Source organism: Rhinopithecus bieti, unplaced genomic scaffold (genome assembly GCF_001698545.2).
Source record: "Rhinopithecus bieti isolate Rb0 unplaced genomic scaffold, ASM169854v2 scaffold_34317, whole genome shotgun sequence".
NCBI lineage: Eukaryota > Metazoa > Chordata > Mammalia > Primates > Cercopithecidae > Rhinopithecus > Rhinopithecus bieti.
In genome coordinates this window covers 101,363-128,165 of record NW_016814779.1, presented here as the reverse complement: position 1 = coordinate 128,165, position 26,803 = coordinate 101,363, and the positions used below count along the sequence as shown (strand labels likewise).

General features: G+C 37.9%; 1 protein-coding gene across 1 annotated transcript; it reads left to right on the top strand.

Annotated features, from left to right (window-relative positions):
- On the top strand, positions 1–21,326 carry ADH7 (alcohol dehydrogenase 7 (class IV), mu or sigma polypeptide). Its single transcript, XM_017852376.1, has 9 exons — positions 1–284; positions 6,583–6,684; positions 7,556–7,694; positions 8,012–8,099; positions 8,198–8,414; positions 11,341–11,601; positions 13,010–13,145; positions 16,471–16,609; positions 18,939–21,326. Exons 1-9 carry the CDS (start codon positions 267–269, stop codon positions 18,961–18,963), a joined length of 1,125 nt encoding a protein of 374 aa, XP_017707865.1. The 5' UTR covers positions 1–266; the 3' UTR covers positions 18,964–21,326.
- Positions 21,327–26,803: the final 5,477 nt, after the last annotated feature.

The window sequence follows — 26,803 nt, the reverse complement described above, 5'->3', positions numbered from 1 at the left end:
TCAGTAGCTTTGATTATCCTGTTTTTGTTAGATCCCTCCTCTTGGTTTGATCATAGTAATTACTGTATTTCTTTTTATAAGTTGGTTTGCAAAGGGTGGGGCTTGCAGACCATTGGAAAGTTGTAACAGCTGTGAGTCATATTGTTGAAGGCAGAACTTTTGAGCCAGACTATTTACGTGAAGGAACAAGATGCTGTTATTTACAACTGAGATTCAGTCAGAAAAAGTCTTTGTTTGCAGAAATACAGATCCAAGACAAAGACAGGATGGGTACTGCTGGAAAAGTAAGTGGAACATTTCTATCCCCTCCTCATCATTACCTAATGGTGTGAGACTGATACTTAGAACTTTGAATCCATCAAAGTAATTAAACAGTTGGAGATATTCCTTGAGGAATGAAATGCCTCGTGAGCAGGCATACAGTGAGGGAAACACTGGGTACAGTGTTTCAGAGAATGTCAGTGGAAGCAGGGGTAAGTTGGAAATAGCATATCCAATGTTAGCAAGACATTGGAGGAAAATAGAGAAAAGTGATTTATATTGGCATTATTCATAATTTGATTTCAGGATAGCTGGGCAATTGCTCCAGGAAGCAAAATGTTTCCACAAGGACACTTCAATCGTCTCAGTAGCATGCGCTGGCCTCACTGCAGTAGTTCAGTGGGAGACCAGGGTCTCATGCCCAGATGTTGGAAGAAACGTTCCTGCCATTAAGAATGGAAAATGCTAATTCTGGGATGCAAAATGGACAAGAAAGTGTCATGATTTTTAGGTTTCTTACGAATGTAGTTTTTATCAAAATATATATTTTAAAATTCTTTAAAATCAAGACTATGTTATTGGTAAATTATGTTTATTGTTTTAAAAACAACAGAGTCAGCAGAGTTGGTATTAACTTTAGAAATAGCTTTACTTTCTTTTTTTTATTTGAAAGTAGGTCAGTATAATTCCTTGCTTTAAATGGGTACATAATTGCTTAAAGGACTAAGTGCTTTTGTTTGTTTTGTTTTAACTTGAACAATTTTGCATTTAGCCTGCTTAAGGTTTTGGAAAAATGAAGATGACATGTGAAGTCTGGGTAATGTAACAAGTCAGGAAACTCTATGATGTTAGAATTTGAAATAATTTTTACTAGAATTGAGTAGAACTGGAATAAAACCATCCTAATATGGGTCAGAAATCCAGCAAAACTAGATTACTTAGGAATTTAATTTTGCACTACAGAAGCTAGCAACTCTACCCATGGAAATTAATGAATCTTCGAACTGAAAGGAATCTTAAAAATTTGCAACTTTAACCACCCAACACATGCTTCAGGTCTGGTTACGCTATTTCTAGAAAGTGGATATTCATCCATTGTAAGAACATTTCTAATGATGTAGAAAGTAGCCTCAAGGAAGCACTTTCCAATTATAATTAATAACACAGTGTATAATATATAAAGACTATAAAAGCTATATAATTTTGATATATGGTCATGCAATAGTGTAGTTTGCATAAGGATTATATATTTCCCAAGGTGCTGTAGTGTTCCAGTGTAGCTCATGAAAGGAGTTTCCCTTTACATTGGGATTGATTTTTTTCTCTTTATAATAAATGTGTTCTTTTTCATTAAAAAAGTAAAAGATAACTGTATTAGTTTCCTAGGGCTTCCATAACAAAGTATCACAGACTGGACGGCTTAAACAGCAGAAATTTGTTTTCTTGTACATCTGAAGGCAAGTATTCTGAGATTAAGGTGTCATCAGGGTTGGTTTCTTTTGAGGCCTGCGTCCTTGGCTTGTGGATGACCCTCTTCTCCCTGGCTTCACATGATCTTCCCTTTTTGTTTGTATCCTAATCTACCCTTCTAATAAAGATACTAGCCATATTGGATTAGGTTCCACCCTGATCACCACATTTTAAATTAATTACCTCTTGAAAGACCCCATCTCCAAATACAGTCGCCTTCTGAGGTACTGGGGGTTAGGACTTCAACATATGAATTCGGAGGGAGACACAATTCATCCCATACCAATGAATATTCTAGAAAATTTGGAAGGTCAGAAAATAAGAGGGAAAAAAATCAATCATAATATCACATTCCCAGACTATCATTTTTGTGTGTGTGTTTCCTTCTATTTTTCCATCCATAGTTTATATAGCCGTACTCATACAATATACAAATATTTTTATCCTACTTTTCTAACTTAAACATTTTTTCAATTTATTACAATTTATAAACATTTTTAAATGTCTAATTTTCTGCACTTACTACAATTTATTTCATCATTCCTCTATTATAGTTTACATATTTTCCTTTATAAATAGTGCTGTGATTACATCTACTATATAGAGAGATTTTTCTAAAGATAGTATTTTCTCAAGGTAGGCTTTAAAAATGTAAGTACAGGGTAAGCATGTCACAACATCCTTAAGTATCTTGATGTACCATGCAAATTACTTTCTAAAGGGTTGACATAGGTAAGATGGCCCATTTTACTATTTCTCTGACAATACTGTGTATTCTCATTAAGTTCTCATTAGGTAAAAAGTCATTATCAGAGCACAGTGGCTTGTGCCTGTAGTCCCAGCTACTGGGGAGGCCGAGATGGGAAGATAACTTAGGCCCAGGAGCTAGAGTACAATCTAGGCAACAGAGTGTGATATTGTCTTAAAAAAAAAATTAAAACTTCATTATAGACTTGATAGGCAGAGAATTATATCTAATTTTAATTTTTTTAAAAAGGCCTTTTTATGAGTGAGAACAAATATGTCACAATCTATTCATTAATTTGCTGCAGTTTTTTCCATAGGTCCTTTGCCTGCCATGTTATCTCCCAGGGTGTAAGTGTGGTATGTGGAAGTGGGAAGGAGTGTTAGGAGTGAAGTTGTTAACGCTTCCTCTGTAAATTTGAGTAAGCATTGTATTTATCAAATGTGGTAACTTTTATCTATTTTGCTTTAATATTTTTCCTCAGTACTACTTGCTGTCAATGTGGAAAACTTACTGTTTCTCAACATAAAAAGTTTTAATTCTTAGAAGCTGTTTCCTTTATGACTTTTTTTAACTTTTATTTTAGGTTCAGGGGTACATGTGCAGGTTTGCTACATAGGCAAATTGTGTATTGTGAGGTTTGGTGTACAAATTATTTTGTCACCCAGATAATAAGCATGGCACCTAATTGGTGGTTTTTCGATCCCTACCCTCCCTCCACCTTCTACCCTCCCTCCACCTTCTACCCTCCCTCCACCTTCTACCCTCCCTCCACCTTCTACCCTCCCTCCACCTTCTACCCTCCCTCCACCTTCTACCCTCCCTCCACCTTCTACCCTCCCTCCACCTTCTACCCTCCCTCCACCTTCTACCCTCCCTCCACCTTCTACCCTCCCTCCACCTTCTACCCTCCCTCCACCTTCTACCCTCCCTCCACCTTCTACCCTCCCTCCACCTTCTACCCTCCCTCCACCTTCTACCCTCCCTCCACCTTCTACCCTCCCTCCACCTTCTACCCTCCCTCCACCTTCTACCCTCCCTCCACCTTCTACCCTCCCTCCACCTTCTACCCTCCCTCCACCTTCTACCCTCCCTCCACCTTCTACCCTCCCTCCACCTTCTACCCTCCCTCCACCTTCTACCCTCCCTCCACCTTCTACCCTCCCTCCACCTTCTACCCTCCCTCCACCTTCTACCCTCCCTCCACCTTCTACCCTCCCTCCACCTTCTACCCTCCCTCCACCTTCTACCCTCCCTCCACCTTCTACCCTCCCTCCACCTTCTACCCTCCCTCCACCTTCTACCCTCCCTCCACCTTCTACCCTCCCTCCACCTTCTACCCTCCCTCCACCTTCTACCCTCCCTCCACCTTCTACCCTCCCTCCACCTTCTACCCTCCCTCCACCTTCTACCCTCAAATGGGCCCTGGTGTCCATTGTTCCTTTCTTTGTGTCCATAGGTACTCAATATTTAGCTTGAGTACCTATGTACTCAAGGTACATAAATGAGAACATGTAGTTATTTACTTTTCTGTTTCTGCATTCATTCGCTTAGGATAATGGCCTCCAGCTCCATCCATTTTCCTGCAAAGGACATTATCTTATTTTTTATATGGCTGCACAGTATTCCGTGGTATATATGTATCACATTTTCTTTATCCAGTCTAGCATTGATGGGCACTAAGATTGATTCCATGTCTTTACTATTATGAATAGTGCTTTAGTGAACATATGCATACATGTGTCTTTATGACAGGACGATTTATATTCCTTTGGGTATGTACCCAATAATGGGATTGCTGGGTCAAATGTTAATCCTGTTTAAAGTTCTTTGAGAAATGGCCAGACTGCTTTCCACAATCACTGAACTAATTAACCTTCCCACCAGCAGAGCATAAGTGTTCCCTTTTTGCCCCAAACTCACCAGTTTATTTTTTTGACTTTTTAACAATAATCATTCTGACTGGTATGAGACATTACCTCATTGTGGTTTTGATTTGTATTTCTCTAATGATCAGTGATGTTGAGTATTTTTTCATATGCTTGTTGGCCATATGTATGTTTTGTTTTGAAAAACATCTGTTCATATCCTTTGCCCACTTTTTTAATGGTGTTGTTTGTTTTTTGCTTACTATTTTGTTTAAGTTCCTTCTAGATGCCGGATATTAGACCTTCGTTGGATGCATAGTTTGCAAATATTTTCTCCAATTCTGTAGGTTGTCTGTGTACTCTGTTATTTGTTTCTCTTGCTTTGCAGAAGTTCTTTAGTTAAATTAGTCTCGTTTGCCAATTTTTGTTTCTGTTGCAATTGCTTTTGGCATCTTTTTCATTAAGTCTTTACCAGGCCCTATGTTCAGAATGGTATTCCCTAGGTTATCTTCCAGGGGTTTTATAGTTTTGGGTTTTAGATTTAAGTCACATCTTAAGTTAATTTTATATATGATATAAGGAAGGGGTCTGGCTTCAGTCTTCTGCATGTGGCTAGCCAGTTATCCCAGCACCATTTATTGAGTAGGGCATTCTTTCCCCATTGCTTGTCCTTTGTTATTTTTTCTATCACTCTTAAGCATAAAAGTTACTCCATGCTCAGTATGATTGATATTTACATCTTCACTGATTGATAAAATAGTTTGACTTTAAAAATAAATCTTGGGCCAGGCACGGTGGCTCACAGCTATAATCCCAGCTCTTTGGGAGGCCGAGGCAGGCAGATCACGAAGTCAGGAGATCGAGACCATCCTGGCCAACATGGTGAAACCTTGTCTCTACTAAAATACAAAAACATATTAGCTGGGCATAGTGGTGCACACCTGTAGTCTCAGCTACTCGGGAGGCTGAGCCACAGGAATTGCTGAACCTGGGAGGCAGAGGTTGCAGTGAGCCCAGATCATGCCACTGCACTCCAGCCTAGCGACAGAACAAGATTCCGTCTAAAAATAATAATAATAATAAAATAAAAATCTTAACAATGAATCCACCTTGAATTTGTTTGGGAATGTGGTGGGAGATTTCTAACTTCAATATTGGGTCATATTACACTGTAACCCATAACATTTTCATTAGTAAGGCAGAGGGTAAATATTAAAGTGAACTACTGATGGCTTTCAGCCACCCATCTGTTACCAGTGTATCATTTTTCACATTTAAACTTTTATAAAAGAGCCACTTAAGAATCCATAGGAGCTCTCTAGGACCGTTGTGTTTGTTGACAAGATGAAGGTAACTTATTTTGCATCTGAATAAATTAATTAAAATATTTTATAGGAGTCCTAGACAGATTTGGAGGGAGGAAGGTGGAAACAGTTTCTCTGTGTGTCTCTGTCTCTGTCTCTCTCTCTCTCTCTCTGTCAGAATTCAATAATCTTCACAAAATCATTTAATTGAATAGCTACAGCATAACCAGTTGAATAACTGGACACCAGTCACTGGTATCTCCACACCTAGTTTCCACTACTATAAGATGACAAGCTTTAACCTGCCTGTCAAGCCCTACCAGGTGCAAGAACTGGGTTAGGTGCAAAAGAGATACAGAGATGCAGACACAAATTCAGTCACCTGGGAACTCACAGTCAAATCTATATGCTTCATGATGTTCATGGTTCCCTTCAACCTTACCATGCTAATAGTCTCATTTCTTCACCATTGCTATATGATTATATACAGTTATTAAGTACTGGTTTAAATACAGACAAGCCAGCAGCATTTTCTGTTTTATAAATTTGTCTCTTGTGAATAAGTGATACACAGAGGACAATTTTGTTAATCTATTAGATTTGAAATTATAACAAAATAACCTATTTCTGGGGGGAGGGATATTATGTGAACAGCAAACAAAAATCAATCGGTTGGGAAAAGTACCTCAGGTCTAGTCCATCTCTGCATCTCATGTGCTAGGTGACCATGGATTCAACATTTAGTCACTCTGGGCTGCATTTCTCATACCTTAAACAAAGGCACACACAAGGCTTATAATTCTAGTGTTTGATGAAAATCATTCTGGAAAACTTAGAATATTATATTTGCTCTTCTGTTCATATTTATACTATTCAAGGAGTCTGTGTTTAAAGGCATAATTTGGACCCATTATAACACTTGCCTATTTCTTAGGTTATTAAATGCAAAGCAGCTGTGCTTTGGGAGCAGAAGCAACCCTTCTCCATTGAGGAAATAGAAGTTGCCCCACCAAAGACCAAAGAAGTTCGCATTAAGGTAAGCGTGAGCCCTGGAGAACTTAAGCCAAAAGCGTTATCAAACTTATATTGAATATAGCACTATTGTGAGATTGGATTCTTAAATAAGGAGATACTTCCCGTGTTTGGAGTATTAATTCCCTTACTGGCTCTTGTATATTGTTAAGGATCTGGTTGTACTCGATGTGAAATTAATGAGTTCATTATCCTTTTAAAAAACAATGTGCTTTATTATACCTTTGATTTATTGAATTTTTATTCATATAGCATCTAATTAAAAAACGGTTAATAATCATAACTAAAGACTTTTTAAAAAATCTTCTGGGAAGCAGATTGTTTTGAGATTACTTTTCACAAAGAATGAAGAACTCACTTGTGCCTGAAGAAATGATAACTTCATGGAACATTTTCCTCCCTTTCTTTGGACAGAGCTTAATCTTGGCTTTGGATATCAGTTGTTGAGTAGGAATCGCTACCAATCTTTCTTTGATTGGTACCTGAGCACTAGAGTAGCAGTAAGATTTTGCTCTTGTATGCCATTTCCTCTGTTCTTTGTTAAGAGAGCCCAAGAAGGGTCTAGCTATAAAAATCTACTTTCGGGCCATCACATGGTAATATCTGCATTCTGGTTCCCTCGCAAGAGCATCCATTTATTATAGAAAGACACCAAGAGTCAACCTAGGGTTTGAGGGAGCAATATTATAAGTTCCATCAGAGAGGGATCTTGTCTGATGGTTGATTTTTGGCTCAGAATTATCTAAGAGTAAATGTTGTTACATTAGGCAATGATATTGACTAAACAATTATAATTTCCTCAAGAAGTTAAATATTCTCCCAACAGTGAATGATCAGATTGTTGATTGGTGCAATGTTTTTGTCTTTGAACACAGATTTTGGCCACAGGAATCTGTCGCACAGATGACCATGTGATAAAAGGAACAATGGTGTCTAAGTTTCCAGTGATTGTGGGACATGAGGCAACTGGGATTGTAGAGAGCATTGGAGAAGGAGTGACTACAGTACAACCAGGTATATGCAGGTGTCAAGCCACAAGTTTGAAATAATTAGGCTTTGATTAGCCTATCAAAGGAAATAGCACACACTAGGAATTATTAGAGGGATCCTTAACACCATTCAGGGAAATAAAAGGATACAAGAATGGATTTTACTGAGTAATGTTTAATTCGGCAAAACCTCAACCTTTAGAAGGCAAACCTTATGGTGTTTATAAACCTTAGACTATCTTTTTAAAAGTTTTACCTACAGTATGGGCTCAATTCACATTTGTTAATTTCATATTTTAACATTAATGCACAGCATCTTATATCATGATTTTTTTCCTGTAGGTGACAAAGTCATCCCTCTCTTTCTGCCACAATGTAGAGAATGCAATGCTTGCCGCAACCCAGATGGCAACCTTTGCATTAGGAGCGAGTAGGTTTCAGTCATTTTTACTTTAATGTTATTCAAATTGTTCCTGTGCTAATTTTTGAATTGAGTTAATTAATACGTGTATTTGATGTATCAAATAGTATTACTGGTCGTGGAGTACTGGCTGATGGCACCACCAGATTTACATGCAAGGGCAAACCAGTCTATCACTTCATGAACACTAGTACATTTACTGAGTACACAGTGGTGGATGAATCTTCGGTTGCTAAGATTGATGACGCAGCTCCCCCTGAGAAAGTCTGTTTAATTGGCTGTGGGTTTTCCACTGGATATGGGGCTGCTGTTAAAACTGGCAAGGTAAGAAATAGGGTGGGCTAGTTTCTTTGTTTCTTATTTCCTTTTCTTAAATGATGTCCTTGGAATCTTGAAGAATTTTGGGGAAAAAAAAAGCATTTAAAAAATATATTGCATATTCAGGCTGCCAAATCAACTGAAAGAAAAATACAAAATTCAGATTAGAAATTTTATTTTTTTTATGCTTGAGAATATTTATTGATTATATTTGCAAACTGCACCATTTCTCCATCTTTAAAATATGTCCCTTCCCCATCTGTTAAGTTTGTTAAGGTAGAATGATCTCAGTATTTCAGGCTTTTTTGTCAGAACTTTTACTCCTAGTTTCTTATCAGCTAAGTAAGAATTATTATATAACTACAAAATAGAGTCATAAGTACATTATCAGCTCCTCAGAAAAAAAGTATAATTATGTCAAATCACCTGTTATAGATAATATAAAGATCAGTAAAATCATTAATCATTTGGATTACCACCTATGATGCATATCAGAAATAAAATACAGTAGTGTTTGTTGCCTATAATCAGTAATGCTGTTACAGTTCACCAAAACTGATTTCTCAATATACATTTTTACATCAACTGTGATGTTAGATAGGATCCCTGGAATTTTAAATTAATCACATGAATTTCACAAGGAAATTGGAGTTCAAGGAATTAAGAATCTTTGACCTAATACAGTATTAAAAGAAAAAACGTTTACCAAGAGACATAACTGAAAATTAAATTTCTAGATCTAACTTTTGTTTCTTCCACATCTCCTTCAGATTCAAATTTCTAAAATTTATATGTGTATCTAAATTTATTTACAAATGACTCAGAGTTATGATTTTTTTATTTCTTCTATTAAAAAATGGGATATATGTGTAGAACGTGCAGGTTTGTTACAGAGGTATATGTGTGCCATGTTGGTTTGCTGCTCCTCATCCTCTAAGTTCCCTCCCCTCATCCCCATCCCCCAACAGGCCCTGGTGTGTATTGTTCCTCTCTCTGTGACCATGTGTTCTCATTGTTCAGCTCCCACTTACGAGTGAGAACATGCGGTGTTTGGTTTTCTGTTCCTCTGTTAGTTTGCTGAGGATTATGGCTTCCAGTTTCATCCATGTCCCAACAAAGGACATGATCTCATTTCTTTTTATGACTGCATAATATTCCATGGTGTATATGTACTACATTTTATTTATGCAGTATGTCGTTGATGGGCATTTGGGTTGGTTCCAAGTCTTTGCTATTGTAAATAGTGCTGCAATAAACATATGTGTGCATGTGTCTTTACAGTAGAATGATTTATATTCCTTTGGGTGTATACCCAGTAATGGGATGGCTGGGACAAATGATATTTCTGGTTCGAGATCCTTAAGGATTTGCCATACTGTCTTCCACAATGGTTGAACTAATTTATATTCTCACCAGCAGTGTAAAAGCTTTCTTATTTCTCCATAGCTTTGCCAGCATCTATTGTTTCCTGACTTTTTAGTAATCACCATTCTGACTGGCATGAGATGGTATCCCACAGTGGGTTTGATTTGCATTTCTCTAATGATCAGTGATGTTGAGCTTTTTTCCTATGCTTATTGGCCACATAAATGTCTTCTTTTGAGAACTGTCTGCTCATATCCTTTGCCCACTTTTGAATGGGGTTCTTCATTTTTTTTCTTGTATATTTGTTTACGTTCCTTGTAAATTCTGGATATTAGACCTTTGTCAGATGGGTAGATCACAAAAATTTCCTCCCATTCTGTAGGTTGCCTGTTCACTCTGATGATAGTTTCTTTTGCTTTGCAGAAGTTCTTTAGTTTAATTAGATCCCATTTGTCAATTTTGGCTTTTGTTGCAATTGCTTTTGGTGTTTTGTCATGAAGTCTTTGCCCATGCCTATGTTCTGAATGCTATTGCCTAGGTTTTCTTCTAGGGTTTTATGGTTTTGGGTTTTACATTTAAGTGTATAATCCATCTTGAGTTAATTTTGTATAAGAGGTAAGGAAGGGATCCAGTTTGAGTTTTTTTGTATATGGCTAGTCAGTTTTCCTAGCATCATTTATTAAATAGAGAATCCTTTCCCCATAGCTTGTTTTGTCAGATTTGTCGAAGATTGGCTTTTGTTGCAATTGCTTTTGGTGTTTTTGTCATGAAGTCTTTGCCCATGCCTATGTTCTGAATGCTATTGCCTAGGTTTTCTTCTAGGGTTTTTATGGTTTTGGGTTTTACATTTAAGTGTATAATCCATCTTGAGTTAATTTTTGTATAAGAGGTAAGGAAGGGATCCAGTTTGAGTTTTTTTGTATATGGCTAGTCAGTTTTCCTAGCATCATTTATTAAATAGAGAATCCTTTCCCCATAGCTTGTTTTTGTCAGATTTGTCGAAGAGCAAATGATTGTAGATGTGTGGTGTTATTTCTGAGGCCTCTGTTCTGTTCCATTGGTCTATGTATCTGTTTTGGTACCAATAGCATGCTGTTTTTGTTACTGTAGCTTTGTAGTATAGTTTGAAGTCAGGTAGTGTGATTCCTCCAGCTTTGTTCTTTTTGCTTAGGATTGTCTTGGCTATACAGGCTCTTTTTTGGTTCCATATGAAATTTAAAGTAGTTTTTTCTAATTCTGTGAAGAAAGTAGCTTGATAGGGATAACATTGAATCTATAAATTACTTTGGGCAGTATGGCCATTTTCACGATATTGATTCTTCCTATTCATGAGCATGGAATGTTTTCCATTTGTTTGTGTCCTCTCTTATTTCCTTGAGCAGTGGTTTGTAGTTCTCCTTGAAGAGGTCCTTCATATCCCTTGTAAGTTGTATTCCTAGGTATTTTATTCTCTTTGTAGCAATTGTGAATAGTGCACTCATGATTTGTGTTTTTAACTGGAGGCCCTTTTCAGGTTTCACTCTTTGACCCTAACACCTAACATGTTCAAGAACATTCCTCTCCACAGGTCAAACCTGGTTCCACTTGCATCGTCTTTGGCCTGGGAGGAGTTGGCCTGTCAGTCATCATGGGCTGTAAGTCAGCTGGTGCATCTAGGATCATTGGGATTGACCTCAACAAAGACAAATTTGAGAAGGCCATGGCTGTAGGTGCCACTGAGTGTATCAGCCCCAAGGACTCTACCAAACCCATCAGTGAGGTGCTGTCAGAAATGACAGGCAACAATGTGGGGTACACCTTTGAAGTTATTGGGCGTCTTGAAACCATGGTAAGACCCAAAATTTGAGAAGCCACAAAATACCCAAGTTATTAGATATGCACAAGGTAAATTTAATTCTCTATAACTTTATTAATAGTTAATAATGGAAATATCTCTGTGATTGTCAGTTTTACTCAGGCAAAAACTGATAATCACATAGCGATTTTGCCTAAAAAGTCAAATACAATACTTAAGAGCAGGTTCGCTGGATCAAAGTTAAATACCATATCATACAACTCTCAGCTGACCAGAGGGCAAGGTAGTTAACTCTTCTAGATAATTGTTTTAAGTGTGACCTTCCTTGTGTATGTAGATTTCTTGGCGAAAGCGATTCTATCTCTTGAATGTCAGCAAAGTAAACATCAGAAGGTGACTGAGGAGAGGTGAAAAGGGATTATTCCAAATGTTGTGGTCTCTTCCCCCAAATCTGTGATCCATCAACCTTCTCACTCTTTACACCCGAGCTTTGTTTGTCCTCATCTGAATTCCCCTAGAATATGAACCTTCAGTTTTCTAACCATGCCTCCTGTATAGCAACCTGCAACACCAGACCTTCAGTTAGACCTGTAAAACAGATCCAGGGTTCCTGGAACTAGAAAGCTCCAGCCTGGCGTAGCATAAGGAGACTTGGAAAAATGGAATAAAGCTGCTTTTGCTCAAGATTGAGTAGCAGATTAACTCACCTAATGCTTTTGGTAATTTAGGAATAAATAGTCCTTAATTTATCATTGTGTCATATTCTTTTCCTAGTGAATCACTTAGATTTATTTCATATCAACAAACAGCATTTTACGTCGTAAGTTTATGAAGCCATACGTGATACTGGATATATTATTAGAGCCTATTGATTTCCAGTCACTACTTGATGAAGGGTGGTCTCTAAAAACAATGCCATCTGTTGCTCCAATCTAGCAAGTATTAAATTATTAATAACTGGATGGGCTAATGACCAGAAAATGAGAGATTAGTCTCAGAAATGCTCCCAAGAAAAGGGACTCTTTTGTCCCACATTTGAGTATTTTATTTAATTTTGAGTCTAAACTTAAAAAGAAAACTATGCTAAATGATTTGGTATATTAATTCAATTTAGTTTAGTTCAAATGGCTTTCTAAGGCTTATCTAAAGTGGTGATATTGGTATGAAAATATCACAAGAATTTCCCCTGTGTTTTAGTCCATAGTACACTGAAAATGCCACGAACACTGACCACATTGCTGTTTTCTGCCTTAAAGGGCAAATGTGTATAGAAATTTAATTAAGGACTAAAGTCGCACTGAAACATTTTTAAAGCAAGTAAAAAACAGAAGATGGCTTAATTTAATTCCATGACTTTGCCATAGTACATAGGTCATTTCAGAGCTTATGTTACACTATAAGAGACATAGGAAGCAAACAATCTCCTCTATTTTAAACTTAGATTGATGCTCTGGCATCCTGCCATATGAACTATGGGACCAGCGTGGTAGTAGGAGCTCCTCCATCAGCCAAGATGCTCACCTATGACCCGATGTTGCTCTTCACTGGACGCACGTGGAAGGGATGTGTCTTTGGAGGTGAGGAAAGGAAAGCCTCTGGATGGGGAGTGATGGCTTTCACTCTGTTGCTTGGCAAGTGGGAGAAGCCTGTTTCCTCGGGCTTTTCTCCCAAGAATGAGTATGAAGGGATCTAAAATGGAACTGTGACAATAAAAACACAAAAGATAATTCTCCACTGCTCACCTTGATGTAGGATTAATATTGGTGGACACATTTTTAATATTAGCATCTGCAACTGAAGTTCCCCAAAGGCCTGAATGAGAGACACCAGTAGTGTTTCTATAGGGATGAATTATGTGACAGGAAGTTCTGATTTAATCCATTTTATTAATATATGCAAGAATGTGTATTACAATGAATTTATTCCATTCATAATAGCACCAACAAAAATCCCGGACCCAAAGCCAAAACGAACAACAACCTAAAAAAGAATTGTCACATTTTATGGGAACAGTTCAGATTCACACTGGAAGGACTTAGATTATCACTCAACAATTAATATTGTTTTAGGAAAGATGGAGCCAGGGTCACTCTGCTCAAGGCAGGGGACACAGTGAATCTTTTTATTTCCCTCCTCCACAAAGTCTCGTTTTCTAGTTGAGAGTACTTCCAATATTGGAGTCTGCCTTAAACAATGTAAGAATAGTAACTGTTCAAGTACTTGTTACGAGTATAAAAAGGAGAAAATGATTGTTCTTCACTTAGAGAAGTACATAATATAGTGAAGGATACAAAAACAAATATAAAAGAAAGATATGAAAATAAGTGTAGCTATAGATATTATAAAACAAATTATAAGAGGAGCTTTTTCGCATTTATTCTACGTTAAAAGTTTTACATTAATGTGTTAGTTTATTTTATTTCTCAGTAACTCTCCGAGGAAGCTACTTAATGAATAATAAAACTGAGACTGGGAACTATTAAATTTTTTGCCCCTATAGCTCTCAAGTTGAGAACTGAAATTTAAAACTGGTCCATGGGAGAACAAAATTTTTCCTCTTTCTGCAACATTACTTGGGCGATAACAAAAGCAAGAGGCTAGTAGGTATGGATGAGATTTTATAGAGAAGGCTTCTTAGGGAAAATAAAACTTGAAGAACAAAACAATAAGAGATATAAGTTAAACCTCCTTGCTTTGACTATTTGTGGGAAGTGGGAAGATTATAGATTATTCAGGAATATTAGAGATACAATTCAGTTATTCAGCAAATATTTGTTGAGTGTATACTGAGTACAGGCACCACTGTGTATACAGTGTACCATTCCAGGAGCTAGGAAGGGAGAAGAGACAAAACATACCAAGTCCCTGATCTCAGGAAGTGTGATAATCCTCTCATTTTGGTATAGAGAGATTGACAATAAATAAATGAATGCAGAGTACACCATATGGTTACAAGTGCAAGGGTAAAAATAGAGGATGGGTAATAGGCAGTGCCAGAGGACTGGGGTGGAGGTGGAGGTGAATGCTACTTTAATAAAGCTCAGGGAAGGCCTCCTTGATAAGGTAACATTGGGGCAAAAACATAAATAAGATATTCAAAAATCTTGGGAAAGAATATTCCAAGAAAGAAACATAGCAAATACAAAAGGGTGTTGGCAAGAGCCATAAGAATGGGGAAAAGGTCAGTATGGCTACAATGGGATGAGGACAGAAGAACAGTCACAACTGGGGTCAGAGGACCTTAAATTATATGGGGCCTTTGGGCCATTGCAAGGTTTTAGGAGTTTATTCTGAGAGAGAAATAAAACCATAGAGGTTTCTGAGAGAGGTGTCACCTGATCTGACTTCCATTTTAACACTCTCCTGGCTGCAATATGAGGAATACTCTATATGGGGCAAAGAGCACAAGCAGGGAGATCATGGAAGAAGTTATTATAATGCTGGAAGGAAAGGATGCTGGCTTGGAGTGATGGGGCTGGTGAGAAGTAGTCAGATCTTGGATACATTTTGAAGACACAGCCAACAAGATTTGCTGAAATAGTTATTGCATGGCAAAAAGAGTAGAATCCAAGATTTTGGGGCCTAAGTGACAGGAATCATGTCACTATCATCATTTATTGAGAAGGAAGACTATGGAAAGAATAGATTGGGGGCTAGGATGGAAGTGGTAGATACCAGGAGTGGTTTGGGGCAGGTTATACTCACAGAGATATCTGAATAAAGATGTCTATAAAATGTAGGCAATTGGGTATGAGTCTGTTGCACAGGTAGAGGTTTAGGATGGGCATAGAAACCTAAGTGTTTTAAGTGGAGTATATCGAAAGCCACAAGACCAGAAGCGGTCACCCTAGAAGTAAATGTAGATAAAGAGGAGAAATGGACCAAGGACCAAGCCCTAGGAATCTTTAGAGTTAGAGGTCTGGGAGATGTAGAGGATCCAGCAAAGATCTGTGGAAGAAGTAACTAGTGAGCAAGGAAAATGACAATGATGACGGTGATGATGTAGTATCTAGAAGCTAAAGGAATACAGTGTTTGAGAGAAGGGGAGCCATCAACAGTATCAATTCTACCTAACAGTTCATATAAGAGCAGGACTGAGAAATGACCCCTGTCTGGGTCAAAATGGAGCTCAAAGATGGCCTTCATGATAGCTGTTACAGGATAGTGCTGGGGCCAAGAGCGTAATCAGAGTGGGCTCAGAGAGGATGAGAGGAAAGGAACAGGATCCAGAAACAATGAACTGGAGACAATTCTTTCTGTAAAGTAAAGAAGAGTCTGTGTAATAAAAGCAAAGCTATGGGGTGAATGGAAGAAGATGTGGGTATCAAAAGAGTTTTTTTAAACCTTTGTTTCTTTTTAATTTGGTTTTATTTTTATTTTACTTTAAGTTCTGGGATACATGTGCAGAACGTGCAGGTTCGTTACATTGGTATACAAGTGCCATGGTGGTTTGCTGCACCCATCAACCCATCATCTAGGTTTTAAGCCCCGCATGCATTAGGTATTTGTCTTAATGCTCTCCCTCCCCTTGTCCCCCACCCACCAACATGCCCTGGTATGTGTCGTTCCCTTCCCTGTGTCCATGTGTTCTCATTGTTCAACTCCCACTTATGAGTGAGAACATGCAGTGTTTGGTTTTTTGTTCCTGTGTTAGTTTGCTGAGAATGATGGTTTCCAGTTTCATTCATGTCCCTGCAAAGGACATGAACTCATTCTTTTTCATGGCTGCATAACCTTTGTTTCTTATGCCGGGGCAAATACAGCTTATTTGTACACTGCTGGGAATTATCTAACTAACACAGGGAAGGTGATAGTGCAGGAAAGAGAAGGAGTAAACATAAGATGATAAAAGGTAAAGATTACTTAGTAATGTCTAAAGAGAAAATGTGTCCTTATTTACAGGTTTGAAAAGCAGAGATGATGTCCCAAAACTAGTGACTGAGTTCCTGGCAAAGAAATTTGACCTGGACCAGTTGATAACTCACGTTTTACCATTTAAAAAAATCAATGAAGGATTTGAGCTACTCAATTCAGGACAAAGGTAACTGTTTCTTATGATGATCTTGTCTCTTCTCCACAGGCTACTTTTAAAATTTAGTACTTATAAATGTGCCTGTTTTCTTCATATTTTATTTCTAATTATTTAATCTAGCCACATTGATACAGTTAATTACTTCTCTTTACCCACTGTATTAGTCTATTTTCATACTTCTATAAAAAAAAAAACTGCCCAAGACTGGGTCATTTATAAAGGAAAGAGATTCAATTGACTCACAGTTCAGCATGGCTAGGAGGCTTCAGGAAACCCACAGTCATGGTGGAAGGCAAAGAGGAACCAAGGCACCTTCTTCACAGGCTGCAGGAAGGAGAAGAGGGGAAGCAAAGGGGGAAGAGCCCCTTACAAAACCATCAGATCTTGTGAGAACTCACTATCATGACAACAGCATGGGGGAAACTGCCCCCGCCCCCTGATTCAATTACCTCCATCTGGTCTCTCCCTTGACATGTAGGGATTATAGGGATTACAATTCAAAATGAGATTTGGGTGGGGACACAAAGTCTAACCATATCACCAACTTAGGATGCCATTGTACTATATTAATCAAGTTTTTAAAATCTTTTGGATTTTGTTTGTTTACCTAGTTGATCTCATTGTGGCTATTTTTATTTCATCATAAAGCTGCTAGTTATTTCAAGTAGGCCACAAAATTTCCTTATTTTACAGTTTTCAAAGTGCTTTCTCAAATGTGCATTTTTCAGATCCCTGTAGGCCAGGTATTATTTTTACCATTTTTAGATGAAGACTAAGTTTGTGAAAGCAAATAAATAACTCATCAAACCTCCTGGGGTAGTGCCAGGATACAAACTAATTGCAAAACTTGTCTTCTTTGGACCACATAACGAACTTCTCTGACAGAGCTTGGCAAGCTCTGGGTAAACATGGGTGTGATGATTTTTACTCTTGCTGTTTCTGAGGGTGTGGCAAGGGTTAAGGTCAAGTATGAATTCATGAAAATTTTATCTACAACATCCACCTCATGGAGGTCTCAAACAGCAATCAAAAAGCCTATCTACAAGATGAAATGACTTTCACTCATTGGGTCTATAAATAATTATTAAGCTTCCACTATGTGCCAAGGACTTGATTTCATTAGTAAAAGGAACTATATTGAGATCCAAATTTTTACTAATTTTTTTTTTTTTTTTTTTACCTGAGAGCTTTACAATGTTGTATTTTGTCTCCACATCTGGTCTAGCCTACAGGATCATCATATTATGAACATACATTTTTTTAAGCAAGTAAACAATGGGATTCTGTAAGAAAAACTGTCAGAACCACTCAGTACTACTTTACCCAGATAAGCAAAACTAACAACTTAGTATGGCCTGCTTGGAAAATAATTACTATTTGTTTTCCAGAGAAACACAAATTCTGCTTTCAGGAATTTTGCTTCAAATATCATCTTAATGCAGGGACATCCAAACTAATATTTGTAAACCTAAACTCTTCAATTTCCATCTACTTCCTGCACAGCTCCATTTGAATGTCCCACTTACATCAACTACACTCAAAATATTTTTTTCGCCAGTAATTTTTATCTCAGTCATTATATTATGCATTCCTCTTTTACAGATGAGAAGCCATAGCATCATGTCTGACTTCTTTTTCACTCTTGCCTACCACATACAAACCAATGCTAAGCCTTGATGATGCAACTCTTGGTTTCTCCTTCAGCATCCCTCATTTCATTGCCCATGCTCATTGCTTTAATTCAGTCTAATCATTTCTGACATGGACACGGTAGTGAGATAATACATTTTCCACCTTCCGTATTAAAATACATTCCAATTAGTCTCTCACTCAGCTGCCAAGCTCAAGATTCCCCCAAATGTCAATGTCTTAGCATGGTTTTGAAAGCTTTGTTATTGAACTAAAACCTATTGTTTGTCAACAGGTAAGAATTTAGCATTCATTCTATCACCCTCTGCAGCAGGCTTTTGGGATAAAGTGAGGGAAGTAGGTCTCACCTACTTGCAGGATCTCTTGGGCATCCAGAAATCTAAGCACACTGGATTACCTTTCCTGTTCATATGTTCCTAGGCTTGTTCATGCTTTCTCCTCAGCCTGAAAACCACTTTCCTCTTGTTGGCACACTGAAATTATACTGATGCTTTCAAAATTAGCTCAGATACCCTTATCAGAGTTGCATAAGAAGAAAACTAATTGGTAAGGACTTTGAGTCCAAAGGATTTCCAATAACAGAATTTACTTGAATTTTCTATGACAGATAGAAAAGACAATTGTTTAAACTATCCTCTCTTGAAAGATATTAAAACAAATTATTAAAAACTCTCATTTTATATTTCAGCATTCGAACTGTCCTGACGTTTTGAGATCCAAAGTGGCAGGAGGTCTGTGTTGTCATGGTGAACTGGAGTTTCTCTTTTGACAGTTCCCTCATCTGAAATCATGTATCTGTCTCACAAATACAAGCATAAGTAGAAGATTTGTTGAAGACATAGAACCCTTATAAAGGATTATTAATCTTTATAAACATTTAAAGTCTTGTGAGCATCTGGGAATTGGTATAATAGCAATGTTAATATTTTTAATTTACATTTTGTAAGGCTATAATTGTATCTTTTAAAAAAACATACACTTGGATTTTATGTTGTAATGGAGATTTTAAGAGCTTTAACCAGCTGCTGCAGATATATATCACAAAACAGATATAGCATATAAAGATATAATAAATGCATCTCCTAGAGTAATATTCACTTAACACATGAAACTATTATTTTTTAGATTTGAATATAAGTGTACTTTTTAAACACTTGTTATGAGTTAACTTGGATTAAGTTTTGAAATCAGTTCATTCCATGATACATATTACTTGATCAGATTAAGAAAGGCAGAAAAGATTAAGGGAAGGGCACATTTTTCAACGATTAAGAATCATCATTACATAACTTGGTGAAACTGAAAAAGTATATCATATGTGTATTTGAGGTTATTTGCTGGCATATATTAATATTTTAGAAATATTCCTTTTTGTAATACCAAATATAAACATAGAGCTAGAATCACATTATCATATTTATCATAATATTCAATTTGATACACTAGAATTGCAAGCCCCTAAGTCCCTATTCACTGTGCTTAGTAGTGACTCCATTTAATAAAGCGTTTTTAGTTTTTCACAACTACACTGATGTATTTATATATATCTATAACATGTTTAAAGTTCTTAAGAAAATTTTAAAAATTGTATAAAATGTTTTGTGGTGATATATTTTTAAACAGACAGTTTTATGTTGTTATTGAGCTTTTATTTGTTAAACACAAAGTGCTGAAGCACCTGAAAACATAAAAATACTTTATAAGACACATAAGAAATTGGGTGGTCATAGCAGAAATTGAGGCTTCCAATATTAGGGCATAATATAGATTGGACACTTCTACCATGGTAAATTGCAAAATGTCCAGGTATTTATGAACCAATTTCACATGATGAATATTTCCCAATGAAAAGTGCCATGAACTCAAGGAGTAAAATTTCCTTTTTCTTTTACCAGTTTGTCAATCTAGGCTTAATCTAGGTTTTAAAAAAATAGCTGAAAAGTATAAATAATTATTTTGAAGTATCTTCATCATCAACTGGGTTTAGCTATGGCAATTCTCAAAACACTATGAATAGTTACAGCTTATAAGAATTATATTTTATGTATTCATATATATCTGTATTTATGTCAATAAATAGATAGATAGATAGATAGATATAGATAAGTATAGAAAATCTCTACCCAATAATCATTTGGAGACATTTCCTCTGTCCATTATCAATATCTATAGCTAGGATCCCAGAATCCATTAAGGAAGGAAAACTGTCCCCAAAAAAAGCATTTTAACAAGAAAATATGTAGAATGGATTAATTCCTTTAATTCTCTTGCCTCAAATTTTGAAAAACATGTAAATAAGGATACTGAAAGCAATATGTAAATATAGGTGCATCAAAAGAAATAAATCCAAAAAGGAATAAATACATTTATATTTTCAGATCACAGCTTTTTAAATGAAATCCACTTTATGCCTACTTCCTACAAATTATAATTTGACAAATATGCTGCATATGTGACAATTTTATTTATTTAATATTTATTATGATACTTTGTGGAATCATTCCTCACGTCTGAGCTTGTCATGGCCAAATAATGAAGAGAAAGACCTTCTACTATCTTTCTCAGGGTAACTTGCACATGAATAGCATTTTGAGTCATCAGAAAACACTGGTTCTAAGAAGAGATCAGGAAATCTGATTATTTTTGCATATTTCTTATTTCTGGTCAATGAAACCACAAAGCATTGTCAAACTGAGTTCTTGAATATAAATCAAAATATAAGTAAGCAATAAATAGCTAGAGGAATGCTAAAAGAAATATCCAGCTTCTTCTTTAAAGAATAGTCTAGACTTTTAATCATTTAACTGATATGTGGAGAACATTCATTGAGCAATTTTTTTTTTTTTTTAATTTCAACCAGGTATCAAGCACTGAGCTAGGTGTTTGGTATACAGTAATGAATAAAACAGATAAAGTCTCTTCTCTTGTAGAGCATATGGTCTAGTAGTGATAGCAGCTCCTCTCTGCTAGGAACTGAACACTCTTCGGGACACCCTGGCTACAGAAAGGAGTGACCCACTGCAGGTCTCCTCTGAGCTGTTCTGTCACTCAATAAAGCTCTGCTTCGCCTTGCTCACCCTTCAGTTGTCTGCGTACCTCATTCTTCCTGTTCTCAGGACAAGAACTTGGGACCCACCAAATAGCTGGGCTAAAAGAACTGTAACACCAACAGGGCTGAAACATGCCCCTTGCTCACCATGTTGCGGGCGACAAGGAGAGAAAAGAGATGGAGAGAAGAGCTGCGACCCTTTGGGGATCCCAGACCTAGGAGCTCCCTAAGCCAGGACTGTAACACCTTCTTTGGAACTCTATGGTTCCTGATGTCTCCAAGCTTCCGGGCACCACTGCATTCTTGGCGTCAGCTGTGGAAGCTGCTTATGGTATGTCTGGTCCAGCCGCAGACTTGCAGGAAACTGGTGCTCATGCCAGCACTTGGAGCTGCCCACCTGCTGCAGCCAGCATGCCTGGTTGTGTGCAGTTGCCAGACCCCACACTTCCTCACACACCCCTCATCACTCCGTGACTGGCTCGCCCTTGACAGGTGTGGGACCCAGACCAGTAGCATGAGTTGAGCATAGCCTGCCAGATCGAGTGGGCAGAATGAGCCCAGCAGGCCAGAGCAAAACATGAGCAAAGGCACCATTGGCCACAGAGGTTTCTGGCTGGCAAGGTGACACCCCAAGGATCCTGTAACAGTAGGAGATTTAATAAGTAAACAAACATATAAGTATATTACTTTAATTTTTGATAAATGATAAATAAGGCAATGATCAAGGTGCTGTGTTAGAGAGATAAAAGAGGGAAAACAGGAAGGTATTTCCAGCTTTCTATAAGGTATTTGAAGGCCTCTCTGAAGAGGTAAATTTAAGCTTACATGGAAGGATAAGCTAGAGCCAGTTCTATGAAGAGAGGAGCAAAATTATCTCAGGTGAATGAACAACATGGCCAAAGTCCATTAATTTGGAAAAAACTCACCCATTTATTGTTGGAAGCTATAAAAGGGCCAGTGTTGCTGGTATTTGCTGCAAAACATTGATGATATTGTTTAGGTTCATGAAATTGAAAAAAAATGCCAAATCCTTGTGGACATTTTTATCTCAATAATACATTTATCTCAATAACCAGCTTCCTTATCTACATTTCCAAAAGATAATGTGATTTGATTAGTGCCAAAATTGATATGTAATTATTTCAATTTAGAGGAAGAAAAGGACTATATAGAAATAGCATTCCCAAGAGTACCCTCTTGCCCATGGCTTCAACTCCAGTCTCTGCAAAGATTTCTTCCACCAGCAATTTCTTTTTTGTTTCTCATTCCTCTTTACATCTAGAATTATTTATATTTTTATGTAATAAGTAACTAACTAAGGCCTCATAAACTGGTTTGTAGTATTCATCTTCTTCATGCATAGGTATTTGTCCATTTTTTTTATTCCTTACTCCCTCACAGAGTTAAATTCCCTTCATTAAGGAAAATCTCGATTACCTAGACCACCAGCTTTAGGTTCCAGTAGTTCTTTCCACCATGTATCTGACTTTGTCCATTACCCTATAGGGTACAGAAAAGCGACGGATGCCTTCACTGAAAGTCCATCCCATTTTACACGAAAAGTGCCAGAAAATAAGAATTATGTTCTAAGTTCTTTCTCAAAACAGTACCTAGTATTAAAAGAACATGTTGTACCCAATGGACACTAGGCAAATTCTTAGCTGATTCCACAATTGAATTGAGAGGATTATGTGTTTCTGGCTGTGTCATGTGTCCAGGTCATTAAATGCATCTTCATGTGAGCCAAATAATTGAATGAAATAGTAAAGCATGTTTTTGGCAACAGCTCTTTCAGGTAGTCAAATTTTTAATTTTAAATCTGGATTTTTTTTCTGTTCTGTAAATGAATGAGACTTACACTTCAGATTCAAGTCAACATTTTAATTAAAAATAACATTTACTAGCATTAGGACAAATACCTAATGCATGTGGGGCTTAAACCTAGAAGACGGGTTGATAGGTGCAGCAAACCACCATGGTACATGTATACCTATGTAACAAACCTCCACGTTTTTCACATGTATCCCAGAACTTAAAATAAAATTTAAAAAAATAATGTTTACTTGAATTTGCCATGGCATACTTGAAAAAAAATGGATACGTTGTTTTAATTTCACTAGCATTTTATAAATTTCAGTGCAAGTTTTTGGCAAAGAACCACATAGTTATATAACTACCTGGCATGCATCATCTTAGTACTATTTATTCAGAAAGGACTTTTATAAAACAAACTATCCTGCCAAAAAAAGGAAGTACAAATATTGTACTCCGATTGTGTATTACAACTTGTCAAAAGTGTGATGTGGTGACCTAATTCAGGAGACCTGGGTTTGAGTACAACTCTACCTCCAATTAAAACTCACAGTAACTATTTCCTGAAGTCTCATATAGCATTCTTAAAGGTTTTAACTAGAATAAGGGTTCTTTTCTTATTGTTAATGACTTTTCTGTACCTACCATGATTTTGAGAGGGTTTCTGAAATTGTCATCAAGTTGGTTGTTGGTTTTTCTTTGCCTTCCAAAAGAAGACTGAAGAGTGTCTCCCTAAGGAATAAAAGGTGCTAACACACTTGCAATTTGCTGCTTCAAACTAGGGGACTTGCCTAGTGCATTTGTTCTAGAAAATTAGAATCATAGACATAGTCTCTCCTGGAAGCCACTAAAAGTTCTAGGAAGCACTTGGCTACATTTGAAAGAAACACTCAAAAGAGATAGCTTGATCAAAGACGAAATCCCTCAGAAGAAACAAGAGAGGACTGGGTTCTAGGATATCAGTCCCAGCACCATCAGGAAGCCTTATTTTATCCCCACCTGCTTACAGGATGCTTGTAAGGATGTATTTTATCCCCACCCGCGTACAGGATGCTTGTAAGGATGTATTTTATCCCCACCTGCTTACAGGATGGCAGAATTCTAATCCTATTTTGGACTGTTGTCCCTTTGAAACTTAAAAATATTGAAACAATCAATTCTCTCTTCCTCTTCCCTGCGAGCTTGTTGCCCTAGTTCATTCCTTTATCTCTTGACCGTATTCCTGCAATAACCACCGAATGCATGTCCCTGCCTACTGTAGAATGGCCTTGGAACTAATTTGAATGGCTTATTCAAGTCCCCCAATCCCACCCATGGGAATACTATATTGAGCACTCTCTTCCTCCGTGCTTTAAATACAAAAAGACTTTTTGAGAGAAAAGAGAAAGCAGCATCACCTTCATTCTCCACTGATATGGTTAGGCTTTGTGTCCCCACCCAAATCTCATCTTGAATTATAATTCCTATAATCCCCATAATCCCTACATGTCAAGGGAGAGACCAGGTGGGGGTAATTGAATCATAGGGACAGCTTCCCCATGCTGTTCTTGTGATAGTGAGTGAGTTTTCATGACATCTGATGGTTTTATAAAGGGCTCTTCCTTCTTGGCTCTTCTCCTTCCTGCTGCCTTGTGAAGAAGGTGCATTGTTTCCACTTTGCCTTCTGCCACGATTGTAAGTTTCCAAAGCCATGCTGAACTGTGAGTCAGCTGAGCCTCTTTCCTTTATAAATTACCCATCCTTGGGCAGTTCTTTATAGCAATGTGAGCATGAACCAATACATCCAGATTTTCTCACTTCAAGCCTTAGAGCAGGATACCTCACAGTCCCAGCATGGACAGGATGTGTAGAATGGAGAGGAGATGCTCTGTTCATTGTGACCAGCTCTGCTTGAGCCCCAGCTGATTCTTCTTCATGTAGGAGTGAGGGGAATAGACCACCACCTGAAAAGGATGGCGGTAATGCCCAACACAGGTGCCTCCTAGGCTTAGGTCTTGTCTCTGCCTTCCTTCTTTCCATCAGAGCAGGAACTCTTTTTTTTGTTTGTTTGTTTGTTTGTTTTTGTTTGTTTGTTTGTTTTTTTGTTTTGTTTTGAGACGGAGTCTCGCTCTGTCGCCTCAGCCTGGAGTTGCAGTGGCAGTCTCAGCTCACTGCAAGTCCCGCCTCCCGGGTTTACGCCAGTTCCGCTGCCTCAAGCCTCCCAGTAGCTGGGACTGACAGGCGCCCGCCAACTCGCCCCAGCTAGTTTGTTGTATTTTTTAGTAAGAGACCGGGGTTTTGCCGCCGTGTTAGCTAGGTTGGTCGCGATCTCCTGACCTCTGGCGATCCACCCGTCTCGGCCTCCCAAAGTGCTGGGATTAACAGGCTTGAGGCCACCCGCCGCCTTGGGCCTGGAACTCTTTCTATTCCTCCCTTTCCTTTAAGAAGATGGATACTGGCCGGCGCGGTGGCTCAATCCTGTAATCCCAGCACTTTGGGAGGACAGATCGGGCGAATCACGAGGTCAGGAGATCGAGACCATCCTGGCTAACACGGTGAAACCCCGTCTCTACTAAGGAATACAAAAACTAGCATGGGCGAGGTGGCGGGCGCCTGTAGTCCCAGCTACTGGGAAGGCTGAAGGCAGGAAAATGGCGTAAAACCCGGGAGGACGGAGCTTGCAGTGAGCTAGATCTGGCCACCGCACTCCGCCGGGCGACAGAGCGAACTCCGCTCAAAAAAAAAAAAAAAAAAAAAAAAGAAGATGGATACTTATCTTTCATTGGCTTATTTCTCTCTTAAAATCAAGGCAGAGGATTCAGGGTCTAATTACCATGGATTTACCTCCATTATCATTCATTGGAGACAAGCATGGTTCTAAGCTTTGTTCTACTTTGGGAATTACGACATTCTTCTAGCGAGATTTACTGAGTTTTGAAATGTTTACTCAATACTCACCAAAACATGGTCTTTGTGATTTAATTTTCATTTTCCTTAGAAAATCACCAATACTTAGAGAGAAATTTTGCTATCCTCTTGTCTTTCTTTAAGACAATTACAAAGAGAACTTCAAGAAATTTCACATACTTTGCCTCTTGTCTTATTCCCTTCAGGTATAGTTTTCCCACCATCCCCAGAGTGTAACATCCAAAAGGCAAATCTGATCATGCCACTCTTGCTTAATATTCAGGGGGCTCTATTTGCCTCCAAGATTATCAATAGGCATCAAGGGCCCCTTGAGATGGGTTCCCATTGCTCCTAGCACTACCCAACATTCTCATGCAACATTAAAATGCTGCACCCACCATGCAGGGTTTTATTTTCTTTCTTGCTTTCTCTCTTGCTACTCCTCCTCCTTGAATATTCTCTCATCCTTCCCCTTTGTCTTGGCAAATTTCTGCTCATTTTGGGGGGTTTAGTTTTGTCTTCACTCCTCCAGAACGTCTCCTCCGATCTCAGTGTGTCCGTAGTCTCTCAGTAACCTGGTATAAGTCTGTCTTTTCGTGTACCATGTTATCATTTAATTTTCTGTTTATGTGTTTGTTCTTTCACAGGTCTATTCATTTACCTCCAGCTGCTGGCAGAGAAGCTAACAAGAATAGAGATTCACTAGTGTTTCTTTCTTTTCTTTTCTTTTCTTTTTTTTTTTTTTTTAGATTGGGTTCCCCCTTCTGGCCCCGGCTGGGGTGGCGGGGCCACATCTTTGGCCACCG

Bases quoted from the DNA above. Each gene is read 5' to 3' on its own strand.
- ADH7 (XM_017852376.1), top strand. The intron at 6,685-7,555 runs GTAAGCGTGAGC...CTTTGAACACAG, and splicing joins CCAAAGAAGTTCGCATTAAG to ATTTTGGCCACAGGAATCTG. The intron at 8,415-11,340 runs GTAAGAAATAGG...TCCTCTCCACAG, and splicing joins CTGCTGTTAAAACTGGCAAG to GTCAAACCTGGTTCCACTTG.